The sequence below is a fragment of the Vicugna pacos genome, chromosome 21 (assembly GCF_048564905.1).
Source record: "Vicugna pacos chromosome 21, VicPac4, whole genome shotgun sequence".
Classification (NCBI taxonomy): Eukaryota; Metazoa; Chordata; class Mammalia; order Artiodactyla; family Camelidae; genus Vicugna; species Vicugna pacos.
In genome coordinates, this window is record NC_133007.1 from 7,287,503 (window position 1) to 7,302,225 (window position 14,723).

At 53.9% G+C, this 14,723-nt stretch overlaps 1 protein-coding gene across 3 annotated transcripts in view; it reads right to left on the bottom strand.

Moving 5' to 3' along the window:
- Window positions 1-2,284: 2,284 nt before the first annotated feature.
- Window positions 2,285-14,723, bottom strand: part of LHX4 (LIM homeobox 4) — a 42,435-nt gene continuing 29,996 nt past the window's right edge. For all 3 annotated transcript variants that reach the window (XM_072946009.1, XM_006211793.3, XM_072946008.1), the window contains exons 3-6: window positions 10,640-10,842; window positions 5,878-6,032; window positions 5,302-5,473; window positions 2,285-3,140 (exon numbers count right to left, since the gene is read on the bottom strand). In XM_072946009.1, coding sequence (XP_072802110.1) covers window positions 2,746-3,140; window positions 5,302-5,473; window positions 5,878-6,032; window positions 10,640-10,842 — 925 coding nt within the window. In that variant the 3' untranslated portion in view covers window positions 2,285-2,745. The remainder of the gene's footprint in view (window positions 3,141-5,301; window positions 5,474-5,877; window positions 6,033-10,639; window positions 10,843-14,723) is intronic.

Below are 14,723 nucleotides of genomic sequence, written 5' to 3' on the forward strand. Positions count from 1 at the left end.
TCGGTGAGAAGGTTCTCCATCCCTGAGCCTCAGAACAGCCAAGAAACTCCCCTGGCCTGTGGCTGATTGGTGGCACTGGCCCATCCATAATGCTAACTCCACTTTCAAGGAGATCCACTGAGGCTGTGCTTTTAAATGTGACACCAGTGTTTGCTGCTTTCTGGGGAGGTGGCCCCAGGGAACTTAAATCCAGCTCTCCTGGCTTTCAGTCCAGTGCTCGCTCAAGAGCTCTTCCAGTTCACCCACCCCCCAAATAAAAACCAAAGGAACACCTCCCGCCATCAGCCGCACTGCTCATCGGGTTCCTTGAGAGACTTGTTACTGTGTGAATGAGGAAGGCGTCCCATTCTCCCACTCAGGAGTGGGGAGGGGGCGCGGTTAACCCACATACGAAAACAGAAACTGGTCAGTTCCAACTGATGTGAAACAAACAGCACTACACAGAGGGAGAGGCCCTGGAAAGAGCCTGCCCTCCCCATACAGCCCTCACAGAAGCACAGAGCATCTCCAGGGTCCCATGAGATACTGTGCCAAGTAATCAAACTGAGACAGTGGTCTGAGTGGGGCAGTTTTTAACTGGTTTTATCCCAGCACAGTCATTGTCTTATTAAGCAGCATGCTAAGAACAGTGTGTTTAAGAAGCTGTCCTCCCGAAAGACAGTTGCATTTTCCTTTCCTTCACATGGCCTGTTGTCTTGCATTTGTGTCTCCATCCTCAACCCGAATATTAACATTACCAGGGAATTCCCAGTAGCACAGAAGTGGCCAGGTTTATCATCCCTGCACCTGGAACCTTTGGCAGAGAGTCTGCATTTGCAGACTCCCCAAGCAAAAAATCACGACAATCGAGCACATCAAAAAATAAGGGTCCGCTGCAAAATCGATCAGGGAAAAGGTCGCCTAAAGGCTGATCCAGGAATTTACTGACTATATATTTGAAAGAAATTCAAGTCACTTGTTTAGTCCTGAAAGGAGATTACAAAAGATGCAGCAGCCAAAAAGGAAGTGTTTATTTCTTCCTCTCGTCTGCCTACCATATGCCTAAATCTTTGTGGTCCTCAAAACCATTCACAGAAGGAAGGATCCTTTGGGTCTTTGGCCTCATCACTTCCTTGGAAAGACAGGAAATGCCTTCTTTCCCTTTCCCACTCTGCTGAACATATTTAAGAGAATGGGAGGCCAGAAGACGCCAACCACCATTTCCCTAGGGGACTGGAAAATTCCACCTGGCTAAATTCCAGTGTGCACGTGGAGAGCTTCATGATGGACAGACGTGTGACATAAAGTGAGAGTTGCAGCACCATTCACAACTGTATTTCCCGCACAAGTACAGTCTGTCGCAGGGACAGCAGCTCATAAAGCAGGGGCTGGCCTTGCCCTTGCCTCAGGCTGGGTGTTGTGCTATTGCAGACTCGCAAGCTGAGAGTGTCTGCACTGCCACTGGCCGGAGAGCTCTGCCCTTCTGAGCACAGGACTGGAGCACTACAGGGCCTGGCAGGAGTCCAGCTAGCAACCCAGAGGGATGCAGCCCAAGGACCACTTGGTACCCTTTGGACAATTTGGGGGCTGCTCCCTAAATGGTTCCTCCCAACCAAGATAGACCAGAAAAGCATCGTACTTGGAAGACACCAAGACTGTCCTCCAGTTGAGTCCGCCAGCAGCACAGCAGACAAAGCTCTCGTTTTTAAAGGGCTGAGGAGGTTTGACTGCAGGGAGGGGGTGAGCTTACCACCTCACCTAAACCAAGTCCCTCAAAACAGACTCACCGTATTATGTCACCTACCGGCTGAGAACTCTGGGAGACTGGCATCTGCTGATCTGGCTAAACAGACTGCACGTTTGGAACCCAAATGTCTACAGATGTTTTCACTGATTGTCGTTCTGTTCTCTCCATATTTTAGCTTTGATCATTTTGGAACCCACAGCCTGTCTTGTGAAATAAATAATACGAGCAAATTAAAAAGGCACATTGTGCACCAGGGGGACTTGTCAGGCAGTTGCTGTGATGGTCCAAGGCCACTCAGCTCCAGCCTCAGAGTCACCTGCAATGAAAACCACTTCTTGCCATCAGGGATTCAGTGGTATGGATGGGATTTCTTAAAAACCCAAACTGACAAATAGTCTCCAGCATGTACTTCTGGGTGGGAAAGAGGTAATATTTTTCACAGCAAAAAAAAAGAAGAGGGAAGGGAGCATGTTTTCAACAGCAAACTGTGGCCATCAGACCTTTCCACTGACCTTTAATAAGTGACTTTTTATTTTGAAAATTAGGGTTCAATAAGGGTGGTGCAGAAATCACTTCTATCCACACTCCAGGGCCATGGTGCCCCAACCTCAGGAATCTCGGTTCTGGTGAGACCAGTGGCTCTGGAGACGCTCAGGAGACGCTCCAGTTGGAGCAGAGTTCCCGAAGGCCAGCGTGGCCCGAGAGTCACCCCGTCAACCAAGCACTGAGCAGCCAAAGCCTGTAAGCAGGACGGGGGAGGAGCCAACAAGCCAGCATCCTAGCGCTCGGGGCTCTGCGCCCCTGTGCTGTGTTCTGAGAGGAGGCTGCTCTCCCACCCCTTCCCAGAAAAACACACCCTACTGGGGTCCCAAGACCTCCCAGGGATCAGCAGAGGACTTCCCATTGAAAATAATGGAAATTCACATTGGTGCACTTTTGATCCTTAAAAGGCAAGTCTCTTGATCCTTGAAGATACTCTCTCAAGCCAGAAGGACGGATAGGGCGGGGAGGAGAGGTGTTTAAAAAGGAGGATGATCCATTTCATCGAGCCAAGAGGCTGGGCTAGTTGGAAAGTCGGGGTAGCCTACACTGCTTCCTGTGGAGATGTCAGAGGTCGGTCCCCCAGCCATGGCTCTCAGCGTCTGGCTTACTCCCTGCCCTGCATGCGCAATGATGCCCAAATTACTGTCCACCGTGTAATCCAGCCCATTGAGCAAAGGAGCGTGGGATGGCAGGGACGATATGGAGGATGGAGACTGGGGGATTCCATAGGGGCTCCCATCCCTCAAGTCCTGATAGGATTGTCCTGTCCCGTCCATGGAGAAGCTCCCATTCATTAACTGTCCGCCTGTAACGTCCCCCACGTTGCCATAAATCCTATTGGTGTGGCCAAGTTCTGAGAGTATTTGATCCTCTGTGGACAAAAGAACGGAGATTTATTGTCAGCCGCCAGGACTCCGCTGGTCCCCTGTTCTTCACAACCTAGGAACACACATGACCAGGAGAGAAGCCCACGCCTGAGCCAGACACCATGTCAGCCTGGCATCCAGAGACTGAGCCACGTCACGGGGAAAACAGAACGGACACCAGCCAACGCCCAGGTCCCAGAAGGCTAGACGGATGTTTGGTGAGCTTGTTGGTCCCCTGTGGCTCGTGTATGAAGAGAGCTACACTGAGGAATACGAACACCTGAGGTTTGGTGGGTCATAGGTTATCCACATCACAAATGGAATGGAAGAAACTATGCGCTAACAAGATCGAATCTGAAGGCCTTCAAGCTGAGAAAAGTGCTTGATTTAGTTGTTCAGGAGACCAGCAGGCCCATGTGGTCAGGGGAGCTGAGGACCGTGCTACAGCGACACGTGTGCAAAATCCTTCTGGTCTACCCGGGAAAGAGGTTCAGTGTTAAAGGACTGAGTCTCTCCATCTATTAATAAGTCTTCACTGGGGACAAAGTATTGACTTGATTAAAGCAAATGGACCTTCTTGTTTCTTGAAGAATTTCATTAAGGGAATCTAATGGAATCTTTGCCACCTGGAAGAATTCATCTCTCCAACAGAGGTGAGCAGTTTTAGTCTTAAGAAAAAGAAGATTATATAATTACCTGGAGAGACCAATGATGTGTCAACCTGGACCCTTGTGCACCCAACAGAAAGGAGCTACAAAATAAGACTAAACAATCCTGTATGTTCCAGACATTGATTTCAGCAGCTTAGAGGAGATAAGTGGCTTTCCACTCCCACCTCCCCAACCAGGAGACCTGGAAGTTGAGCATAAGACCCTTGAACCCTCCTCAGGGCCCCACGGGCAGGCCTCTGGGCTGAGCTCCGGCCCTCTCAGGACGCAGTGCTCCTGGCAGGCAGCTCGTGCCATCCGCTGTCCCCCAGGCCTCCTTTCTAATCCTGCCTGGGCCTGTGCATCAATTCCTAGCAAGGCCACCCCAGAATGGACCTCAACACCCATCTCTTCTGACAGCCTGCCCTAGACTACCCCCCATTCCACCGATAAAAATGAACAGAGGGAGGGGTGTCATGCCCTTAAAGGGGGCAGGAGATGAAGGCTCAGCTCCACTGTAAAATGGCCATTATTGGCCTTCTGTCTGTATGTCATCCCATGCCCAGGGCCCTCTGTGGATGCCACAGGCTCCCTAAGGGCACGGTCATGTCTTCCAAGTGTGAAAATGTGCTGAGCTTTCCCCAGACACATCCATAGCCAGTTGCGTTTGTGGATCCCCACAACAACACTGTGAGATGGGCCAGGCCAGCCTGTGGTTGGTCCCCATTTATAGATGGGGACACTGAGGTGCAAAGGAAGTGAATCAATCTGACAGCCACAACTGGAGACCAGACTTCTGACCCCCAGCTCAGGACTCTTCCCTGGCCCCCAACAACAGAAGACCTTCCACATTTGAGGACTCATGAGAACAGTTACAGCTATTCAGAAACAATCTAAGGATCCAAACCACGCAGCCGTGTGCAGTTTTGCTGATGCACAAATGTGAACGTAGCGCATGCTGCAAAGCATCTGTGCAGGGGACGGGATGATGTGAGCAGTGGCGGGGGCAGGACTTCAGAATGAGGCGAGTCCCCACCTCTCGTGCACTCACAGCACTGACTTCCCAGGGCAAAGGGCCTGCTGAACCCAACCTCCCCCAACCAGGAGAGGAGAGGGTGCACCCTAGGGGGTCATGGGAGGGAGGCCAGTGCCCCTGCCAAGGGGAGCAATGCAGGAGGGGGGCCCAGGGCACAGGCTGAGACACAGCCGTCCTTCAGTGCTGCGTGAAGGGGCTGGTGAGGGGGCCCCGCTCAGCAGGCAAGGAGGGGAGGCCTTGGGGCCCACGGGCCTGGGGAACCCAGATTCCATGTGTCTGCAGCGGAGCTCTGGTTTTCTCCGCCTTGCCCCCTGGGGAAGGGCCACTACCTTTCCCCCCACCCTTTACCGCAAGTCATAGGGAGGAGCCTGTGCTCAGGAGGGAGCTGGCAAGGCCTGGAGAAGGACGTCTCCAGTGGCAGGGACTACTGCTTCCCAGGGGCCTCTCCTACGGCCTCGGCCTCGGCCCTCCAGCCCTGCTCACCTCGGAAGCTCAGCTCACTGTCACTAACCCCACAGTCCTCCGCAGAGCTCTCCTTCTCCTGCTTGCTGCCTCCCCGGCTCCGCTTGACGCTCTTGTAGAACTGCCCCCAGCGGTGTCGCCCCGCGTCCTTCTTCAGCCGCTTCTCCTTGGCCCTTCTGTTCTGAAACCAAACCTGCCACACAAGCATGGGAGACATGCTCGGGGGGGACGTCCATCACGAGCCCAAAGCCCCCAGGGTCCCTGAGACAAGAGGCAAAGACTGAAGCCTCAGCAGATTTCAGGGCCAGGAGTGGGACGTGCCCACCACGCCCTCCGCCGGGGCCTCAGAAACCTGCCTCTGATTCAGCAAGTTTCACAGGGCCATGGCCCTGAGCCCAGCTCCCCTAGGGGATCAGTGACACCGCCAATGACAAGGTGCCATCGCTACTGCTCCCGAAGCTCCCCTCACATGGAGGGCACAGAGGCGGGGACCAGCAGGACCCCTTCCATCCCTGCCCCAGGCCCAGCCAGGTGGCGCTGGGCCCAGGACCGCCAGTCGGCAGAGGAGCCCTGGGGCCAGGGTGGCAGTTGTCTCACCTGTACCACCCTCATGTCCAGGCCTGTCTCCGAGGACAGCTGCTCCCTCACGTGCCGCGCGGGCTTGGGGGAGTTCTTGTAGGCGTTCTTCAGCGTCTCCAGTTGCTTCGCTGTGATGGTGGTCCGCGGCCGCTTAGCCCCGGCCTCTGAGTCATCTGCAATGAAAACCACTTCTTAGTGGGGCCAGCGCATCTGAAGCAGCTGGCTCTCGTGGCCCCTTCCTCCTCTCCTCACGTCATCTTGCCCGCCCTGGGCAACAGCAGGGAGAATGGGGAACATCAGAGGGGGATGGTCCCAGCCCCCCTGGAGCCCACTCCTGCACCACAGGCCTTCCTGACTCCCTGCAAAGTGAAGGCAGGGTCCTCCTTCCCCAGCTCCCTGCCTCTCCCCAGCCCCTGCCAGCCCAGCCACACGGACTGGGGCTCTCCTCAGACTGAAGGTGTACAGTTCCGCACATTTCCCTGTCACTTCAAACACTCTGGTTGGCCAACCTCAAGACAGCAAAGGTGCAGGAGCCAGAAGGAAGTCCGTGTTCTGGGCTGCCCAGACACCTGCCCTCCTCCCATCCGGAGCCCCTGTTCCCCAAGGACCCACCCATGGTCTCGATGCCTTTCCACCTCCCTGGTGACCTGAGCGTTCACTGTCATCTAAGCCATGTTCATAAATTCTGCGTCAGAGCCCACTAGTGGGTTATAAAATCAACTTAGTCTATCAAAAACCGAAAAAGGAAATACGATGGATGGGATGGGGTGGGCAGGATGGGGCATGTAAGAGCAAGTGTTATTTCATAAAACTGGAACAGTGTGTTTGCTATACGAATATGTGTGCTGAGTTGAAACATAAAATGAGTTTCGTATTGTGGATCATAGTCAAAAAGTTTTTCAAAAGCACTGGTCTAAAGAGTATTCAGGACAACATGCTGACTGACCAGCTGTCTGCAATGGATTTTGAGTCTCAAGTTCCTGTGAGTCAAACGCTGATTAGTCTCGGGCAGAGTCAGGCACAAAGAGTCACTGGGTGTGCTCAGCGGCACACAGCCAGGTGTAAACGGTTTGTTCCTCTCTCAGCACTTGGACTGACTTCCGCTCTCTGCCCAGCACCCCGGGGTCAAGGAGGAGTGAGTGGGCAGCTACGCCAGGCCCTCTGGGCTCTCTGTACCCCTCCCATGTGTGTCCTTTAAAGGGTCTCCACCCCATGGCTACCTCCCTTTCTTCCTTCCCGTCCCTTCAAGAAAACCCTCTCTTAGGAACAGCGATAATAGCCGATATTTATGAAGCTCCTGCAATGTGCCTGGCGTTGATCTAAGAGCTTTATGTGTACACGATCCTCACAACAATTCTAAGAGGTTTTTTTTCTTGGAGTCTTGGGTTCTCCATTCTCATTGAGTGAGTAACGTGGGAAGGTCCCTAATTTCTCTGCAGCCTATGTGGGTGGCACATTGCAGGGATTAAGTCAGCGTGCAGCCCGAGCTGGCCCTACAACAGTCGTGCATGCAGCAGAGGGGGGACAAGGCCCCCAGTCCTCTCTCCTCCTGAGGCTGTTTCTTACCCAGCAGAGCCATTGTCATCATGGAAGCCCTGCCACCTGAGGCTCTCCCTGGAGCCCTGGGCCCACAGAGGAAGAATTCTGGAGCCACGGAGGCTGACACTAAGGAAAAACTCCAAAATTCTTTCAATTCCGTTGTAAGCATCCGCCTCCCTCTGGCCAAAGGCACAGAAGTAGCAGCATGACAGCACCTGCTGCAGTACGAAACAGCGCACTTTAAGTGTCTACAGTCTTCATATACAGAAATGGAAATAATGAAACCGCCAAAAAGTTTTTAATTCATTGAGAATTGCTTAATGTCAAAATAGGTTGGCCTAGTGAATTAGAAATGGTTCTCACCATGGCCAGATGGCAGTGCCACTGGGACCAACCCCCGTGGTCCCGGGTTGGTGGCCCCTGGGTTCCCCATGGCTGGCCACGTGCGCAGAACTTTCTTCCTGTGATTATAGGGACTATTATGCTGTTATTTTAACATTCACGGTTATTATAATTTAAAATCTTTTTTATATCCTATAACAATGTCATCCAAGTATTCATTAAGTAGCGGTGGCAGTGCTCGTGCTGAAAAATGTACCCAAAAATCAATAACTTTGGTACGGAAGTTGAATGTGATAAAACACTATGAGGAAGGCCAAGCAAGCCCATGATACCCGAGGCTGTTAATTTAGGAGAGAGCATCTGGGAGGGATGGAGAGAGTGCTGAGAAAATAAAAAGTAGCATTAAGGCAAAGACACACTTCGCTGGTTATGGATTTATGTGCGCCCAGGATACATCCCCCCCACTTTTTACATTAATTCCTATGGGGAAAGTTAGTCCTAAAATATGTTACTTTTGAATTATGCAAGGTCTCCTAGCATGTGTCCCTGGCATAAAAGGCAACCTCATTGTATTGAAAATGCAAATATCCAGGAAGATGTAACAAATGAACAAAATCACTCACACCAAGATACAAATAGCTGATATTCGATCTTTTGTGTAGGCCTGAGAGAGGGTTTAGATTAGCAAGGAGGAATGAAAACATAAAAGAGAGAGCCCAAGGGCCCACAGCAGATCAAGGTGTCCTGATTCACTAAAGATCACCCAGATTTCACGGGATGGAGTGGCCCCCGTCTCGCTGACAGCGGAGGCAGGAGGAATGCACCAGAAACACTGTACTCTTTAGCTGCTGGAAAACCTAAAGCAGATCTCTCCCTCTGTTTGCATTTCTCTGACACGCTGGTCTCGCCCTCATTTAACGTCTTGTTCCACAAGTGTCAGCCTATTTCAACCTCAGGAAACAGCCCTGCGTGGCAGGTGCTCTTATCCCCCATACTGAGCTGAGAAGCCATGGCTCGAGCAGGCACACACCTTGTCAGGGTTCCCCCAGGTTAGCGCGTGGCCAGGCAGAGATGCCCGCCAGCCCCTGATGCCAAATCCAGTGTCTTCCCATGGTCCCACAGAGGTCTGCTGTGGCGCAAACAATGCTCCACAAAAGTGCTAGCTCCACTGGGCCCTTCCTGCCTCCCCAGCTGGTCTGCTCCGTCTCTCAAACCATACACAGCAGTGGATGCCAGGACGTGAGTCTAAACAAGGCCTCTGACAGCAAGAAGCAGCTGCCCGTCCTGGGGGAGGCCTGCATCCCCAGCGTCTCTGGTGAAGGCCGTGAGAGTTCCAGAGGCAGTGTGGGATCTCTGAGTCCCTCTGCGCTGCTGGTTTAGCCCTGACTAGATGCCCTAATCCTCTGTGACATCATAATTCTCTCCAAAGCAAGAGCACCAAGTGAGTTTTAAGGAACCAGAGCAGATTAATACGTTAAGGCAAAGAGCCTGGGACCAGGCTTGCAAGAATCTGGAAAGAGAAGAGACTGAAAGGCTGTCCATCCCCAAGGCCAGGGCTGTGGAGGTGGTGGGGGAAGAGAGGGAGCCCCCACGGTGCCGGCCCTCCCGCCTCCCACCTCCCGCCAAGGTGGCTCACCAAAAGGGCCTCCTCACCACCACAAACCCTTTATTTTAACTGCATTTATTAAGCAAAAAACTAATTTCTCCCTGTACGGATCCCATCTATAGAATATATATGTGGGGACCCAGGAAAGATCTGGAAGGAGATACATGAAATTGCTGCTGCTTTTTTTTTTCCCATCAAGCCCAGAGCTGTCAACAAGAGCTTCCCACAGCAACACCCTGCGTTGATAAAAAAAACTCTAGTCAAAGGCAAACGACCTTGATGTTTCGTGAGTTTGTGCATCTGAGATGCCCAGGTTGAGTCTGGCCAAATGCCACACTGGGAGCCCGGGTCAGGGGCACCCCACCTGCCGGCACCGCCGAGAGTCAGGAGCCCGAGGTGGGGCTGCAGGATGTGGTGAGTCGGGCTTGGTCTTCCCGAGGGAGCCCCGGGGAGCTGGGGGCTGGTAAGAGGTCCAAGCCCCATCAGGGCCCTGGAAAGGCCCGAGAAAGACCCAGGGCTGCCCAAGAACACAGCCTTGGAGGGCAGGAGCAGCTGCTGCCCTGGCTGCCCCTCTGAAGGCAGGCTTTCCAGGGGTGGGGGCTAACTGCTGGGGCCTGACATCAGCCTTTGCTGTGAGCTTTGGTGCAGACCACCGACAGGGCCCTGAGGCAGCAGGGGAAGGGTGGCGGGGTGGGTGGGGGTAGGGGGTTGAGTTGGAGACTCCCTGAATGTAGAGACTGGCTGAGCATCTGCTCCCACGTGCGGGGCTTTGGGAGACACACAGTCATCACCCCGGAGTCCCTGCTCTCGAGAAGCCCGCAGTCAGAGAGGGGAAACAGAACACAATTAACTGAAATTCTAGCCGACCTGTTCCAAGGGTAACTTAGGCCAATGCGAGGGCTCTGGTTACCTGAAGCCTTTGAGGTGTTGGTGCTGAGACAATGTGCACCCCTATATACAAGGCTATAGATGGAGCACCTTTCAGCCCCACCCCAGGCAAGGAGCCACCGAGTTGATGAGCACAAGGTTCCCGGCTGCTCCTGAGCCAAAGTCCTGGCGTGGGATACAGGCAGGCTCTCAGTAATCATAACCTGACTGAGGCTTCAGTGGAGCAGCCAGTGCTAAGGGCTCGGGGGTGGGTGTCCACCCCCTGCAGGCCTCTGGGGAACGGTCCTCAGAGGAGGCAGGGTGTGAGTGCAGCTCTGAGGGGTGGGCAGCCTGGACTCAGGCCAGACAGAGGTCGGGCCGGCTCGGAGGTCGGGAGCAGGGACAGAGCAGGGCAGTGCTGATTACCATTCTGCTTGGCCGTCTCGTAGTCCTCCTTGCACACCAGCCGCCCGTCCTCCATGAGGTAGAACTCGTCCCCCGTGGCCAGCTGCCGGCTACAGATGATGCAGGCGAAGCAGTGCAGGTGGTAGACGAAGTCCTGCGCCTTGCGGACCACCTGGGTCGGGGGGATGCCCTGCTGGCAGGCTGTGCATTTTGTGCCGAAGCGCCTGTCAGGACAGCGGGAAAGGATTAGAGCTCAAGGAGAGGGGAGGTCTGCCCCCTCCCCACCCCACCACCCTGGACCACCCAGTGCTTACACCTCGTCCCCTTCGGCCTCCAACCAGCCTCATTGCTTCGTGCTCTCTGAATTGCCCGATTAACTCCCCCATCAATTCACCTGGGCAGGCGGCAGGAGTTTTTAAGTCCTGCTGAGCAGGCTGTTTCACCCTCTGCCTCCTGGTTTCAACTTTATGGTGAGGCCTAAAGGACCAGCCCCACAGAGCAACTGTATGTGCCCATACCCTGTGTGCATAAAGCATCAGAGGAAGTACCTTTTCACATGCCCCCTGCAGGAGGAGCCTGTGTGGCTGGGACACCGCACACACCAGGGCCCACACGGGAGCTCCGGAGAAATTGTACTTTGAGAGCAGAAGGGGGCTAACCCAACGGTTTCCCTGTCCTGTCTCTCCCTTCCGTCCAGCACTCACCAAAGCCCTCCAGCCTCCATCCTCTTCCCATGCACAGCCCCTGAGATGTGGGCCCAGGAAGCTGCATTTCGTGCCCCTGCACCATTCAGGGCAGGGAGTCTGCAGACCTCAGTCTGAAAAATGCTGCCTTAGACCTCCCCTTGTCTACACCTTTCTGGAGCACCACCAAGGCAAGAGGAAGACGCCACCATCCTGGCCCAAGGCTGGTCAGGGAAGAGAAGTAGAGCCATTGAAAATACAGTCCAGTTGGGTCATTAAAGCCCGGTTCCCCGCTCTGGACGTGCACACAGAGCCACGCCAGCAGTCACAGAGGCCAGAGGGGAATTCGGGGCCAGTGCAGACACGGCGGTGAAGCGGGGTGCCCGGCTGCAGGTGAGCCTTCCCTGCTTCAGGAGGGAAGCGGGAGGGATTGGGGAGGAAGGGGCAGAGTTTAAAACAGCAATCAACCTAATTATTCATGACATTTCACACAGCAGAACTTTATCTTCTTCAGGATGAAAGACTTCGCCTAATGGATCTGGGGAAGGTTTGATTTTAATGGTCCTTTTAACTAATGCTTATAGGCAGCCTGATTTCCCCTGAAAGGACAGTACATATTTCATCCACATTAATACCAAATAAATTAATTATGGTCATGGCTATCATGATGAATCCCAGATTAATGCAGAATGATGGGTCTCTTGTGCAGTAATGATACCTGCTGGGGGGCTGCCGGGGCCTGGAGCAGGCGTGGCCAGCTGAGGCCTCAGCCCCCCTCCCAGGACATGTGTCACAGAGAGAAGTGGGGTTCTCTACGTCTAGATGGGTAACCCCAAAAGAGCCAGGACTGTGGCCCCAGGGACTGCTCTTCTGAGACAAGATCTGAGAAGAGTGTTGGGGTGTGAGGGGCTGAGGCATTCGCGGCTGAGGCATTCGTTTGGAAGGCCCCCAAACTTCTGAGCTCCTGGAATGCCTCTCGGTTTTGTAAGGAGGCTGGCAGTCATGGGAGCAGGCCTCTTTAGGGCAGGTATTCTCAGCCTGGCGCTCAGGGACAGGCTCTGTAAACCACCCCCAAGTTGTTCAGAATTGTGCAGCAGGAGCGGGGCCTGGGCTTCCATCAGGTTTTCAAAGGGTTTCAAAGGTTTCATCAGATTTCAAAGTCCAGGACCCAGAAAAGTAGAAATAACATTAGTTGAACAAACAAATCAGTGAATAAAGAACCATGCTTTTAGGGAATGTGCACGGAGATGGCTACATCTGAGGATGGAGAACAGAGTATAATGTCAGTTCTAGATGGTTCTGTACCTCCCAGAGCACAGGTGAGAACCAGGCTCCTTGGACCACTGCTGTCTAACCACGTCGCCTGTGTTAGAGAAGGCAGGCAGGCACCCAGCTCTACCCCGTGTGTGTGTGTGTGTGTGTGTGTGTGTGTGTGTGTGTTTGAGGGACAAAGAGAAAAGAAGGCTGCATATGTATTCCTAGGGTGTTTTTTTCAAAATGCCTGTAGTTTTTCTATCCAGTCCAGGCCAGTTCACATAGCAGGTGTTCAAAATGAAACCATGCCTTCATCCCGCTCACTGTAAACCCTCCCAGATAAACCACCTGAAACCCAGAGTGTCCAAATCTTACTGCAAAGGCTGGAGCAGAAGCAGCTCCAGACAAGAAACAGAGTTTCCCAAAAAGCAGGTTCTATCTTGTTGCCAAACCAAGTGGGCGGAGATTGGAGCGGAAGGAAGGCTGAGCAGAGCCTCCAGACAGAAGACCCCGCAGCGGCCCCGGCCACGGGGAGGGCCCCATCTCTCTCCCCACTAAGAACACGCAGTGGCTTTCAGTAACCAGAAACCCAGCTGACACCAGCGCCCCAGAGACATGAAAGATAACGGGGGTATAAATTTAATCTACATACCGACAGTGATTCATGCATGAGGGTGGCAAGTGCACAAGAAAAATGAAAAATAAATGGACTTTCCCACCAGCATTTTTTAGCAATTGAAGCAATTTTCCTGATTGTGGGATTTATACCGATGGTAAGTGGAAGTTGTTCCTTATTACCTTTCCCCCCGTTGGAGCACAGCCAACGGGACCCTCCCTGAGGGGACCGCGTACACCCGCTGGTCCCACAGGACTCCCCCAGTGTGGCCCAGCCCACAGGGGCACCCCCACCTCCACTTCCAGTCAGAATCAGTGGACCCAGAATAAGGTGCTGTCCTGTGGGGGTACGGATGGCATGAAGATGTCCCTGAGCTTCCAGATCTTAGACCAGCCCACAGGTGAGACAGCCACGGCCTGGAGAGGCTACACGACTCGTTCTGTGACAGGCAATAATGAGACGGCCACAGTTAACACTCCATGGTCCCAAACGAGGTAACACTGTGAACTTGGCTGCTCCACAGAACCAACAGTCTAGCCAACCTGACCAAATCCGAAGGATGCTGCAGATCAGGGACACCTTGTGGCTCCTCTGCATCCTCTCACTGCGCACCTACAGTGTGCAGAGCCCTGTCCTCACTCACCAGAAAGACAGCCTCTCTGGTTAGCCCTGCCTGGCCAGGCCTCCAGGGACAGCTGGCTTCCCCAGGGAAAGCAGCTGGAGCGGATCCAAACGAGAGAAAATGCAAGGAAGGACTTGCCAGGGGCTCATGTTACCTTCCTCCCCAGACCTACACCACCGGCAATTCTCTCCACCCTGCCCCACAGGCAGCAGGCAGACAACAGAGACCCCCCAGGAGGGAATGCGGGCAGGAGGGAACACGTGCGCCCAACTGCTCTTGAAAGCATGTGTCTGAAGCAGTCGGGGAAGGATCTGCCCTCAACTGCAGCTCCTGCAAGCTTTTCTAAGAAGAGATCTGAACCCGCCCCCCCCCATTGAAATGCGGCTCGCAGTTCACGAAAACACAAACTTCCCACTGCTTTCATCATCACACTCGTTCCACAGATGTCTCCTGAGTGCTCAACCTGAAAGGTAGGTGTTATGATACCTTCTGACAGGTGAGAAGCCGGGCTCAGACTGGTGAGGTGCCAGCTGACGCTCACACAGGCGATGAATGAAAAGACCAGGATTTGAACTCCGGGCTTCTGACAGCACAGCTGGCACACGTGGGCATCAGAGGCAGCAAACATCAAAGACTCCCCTCCCCTGGACTAGAACTGGGGCAGAGGGACCCCGTCCCCCTCAAGCATCCCCAGCTGCTCTGAGCCCCTGAGCATGAGGCTCTCAGCCCTGCGAGGCAGGGGCTGTCCGGGGAGCCTTCCCCCGCAGGCTGTCACCCCAGCCCACTGGCTGACCCTGGCGCCACCTTCCTGCGAGCCTGGGCAGCTGGCGGGAGAAGTGCACCAGACGTCACAGCTGACATCAGGGGCGGCCCCTGACCCCGGGAAGGGGGCCAGGCCTGTGTCCTTGGTCTCACCCTCTGTTCCTTCCG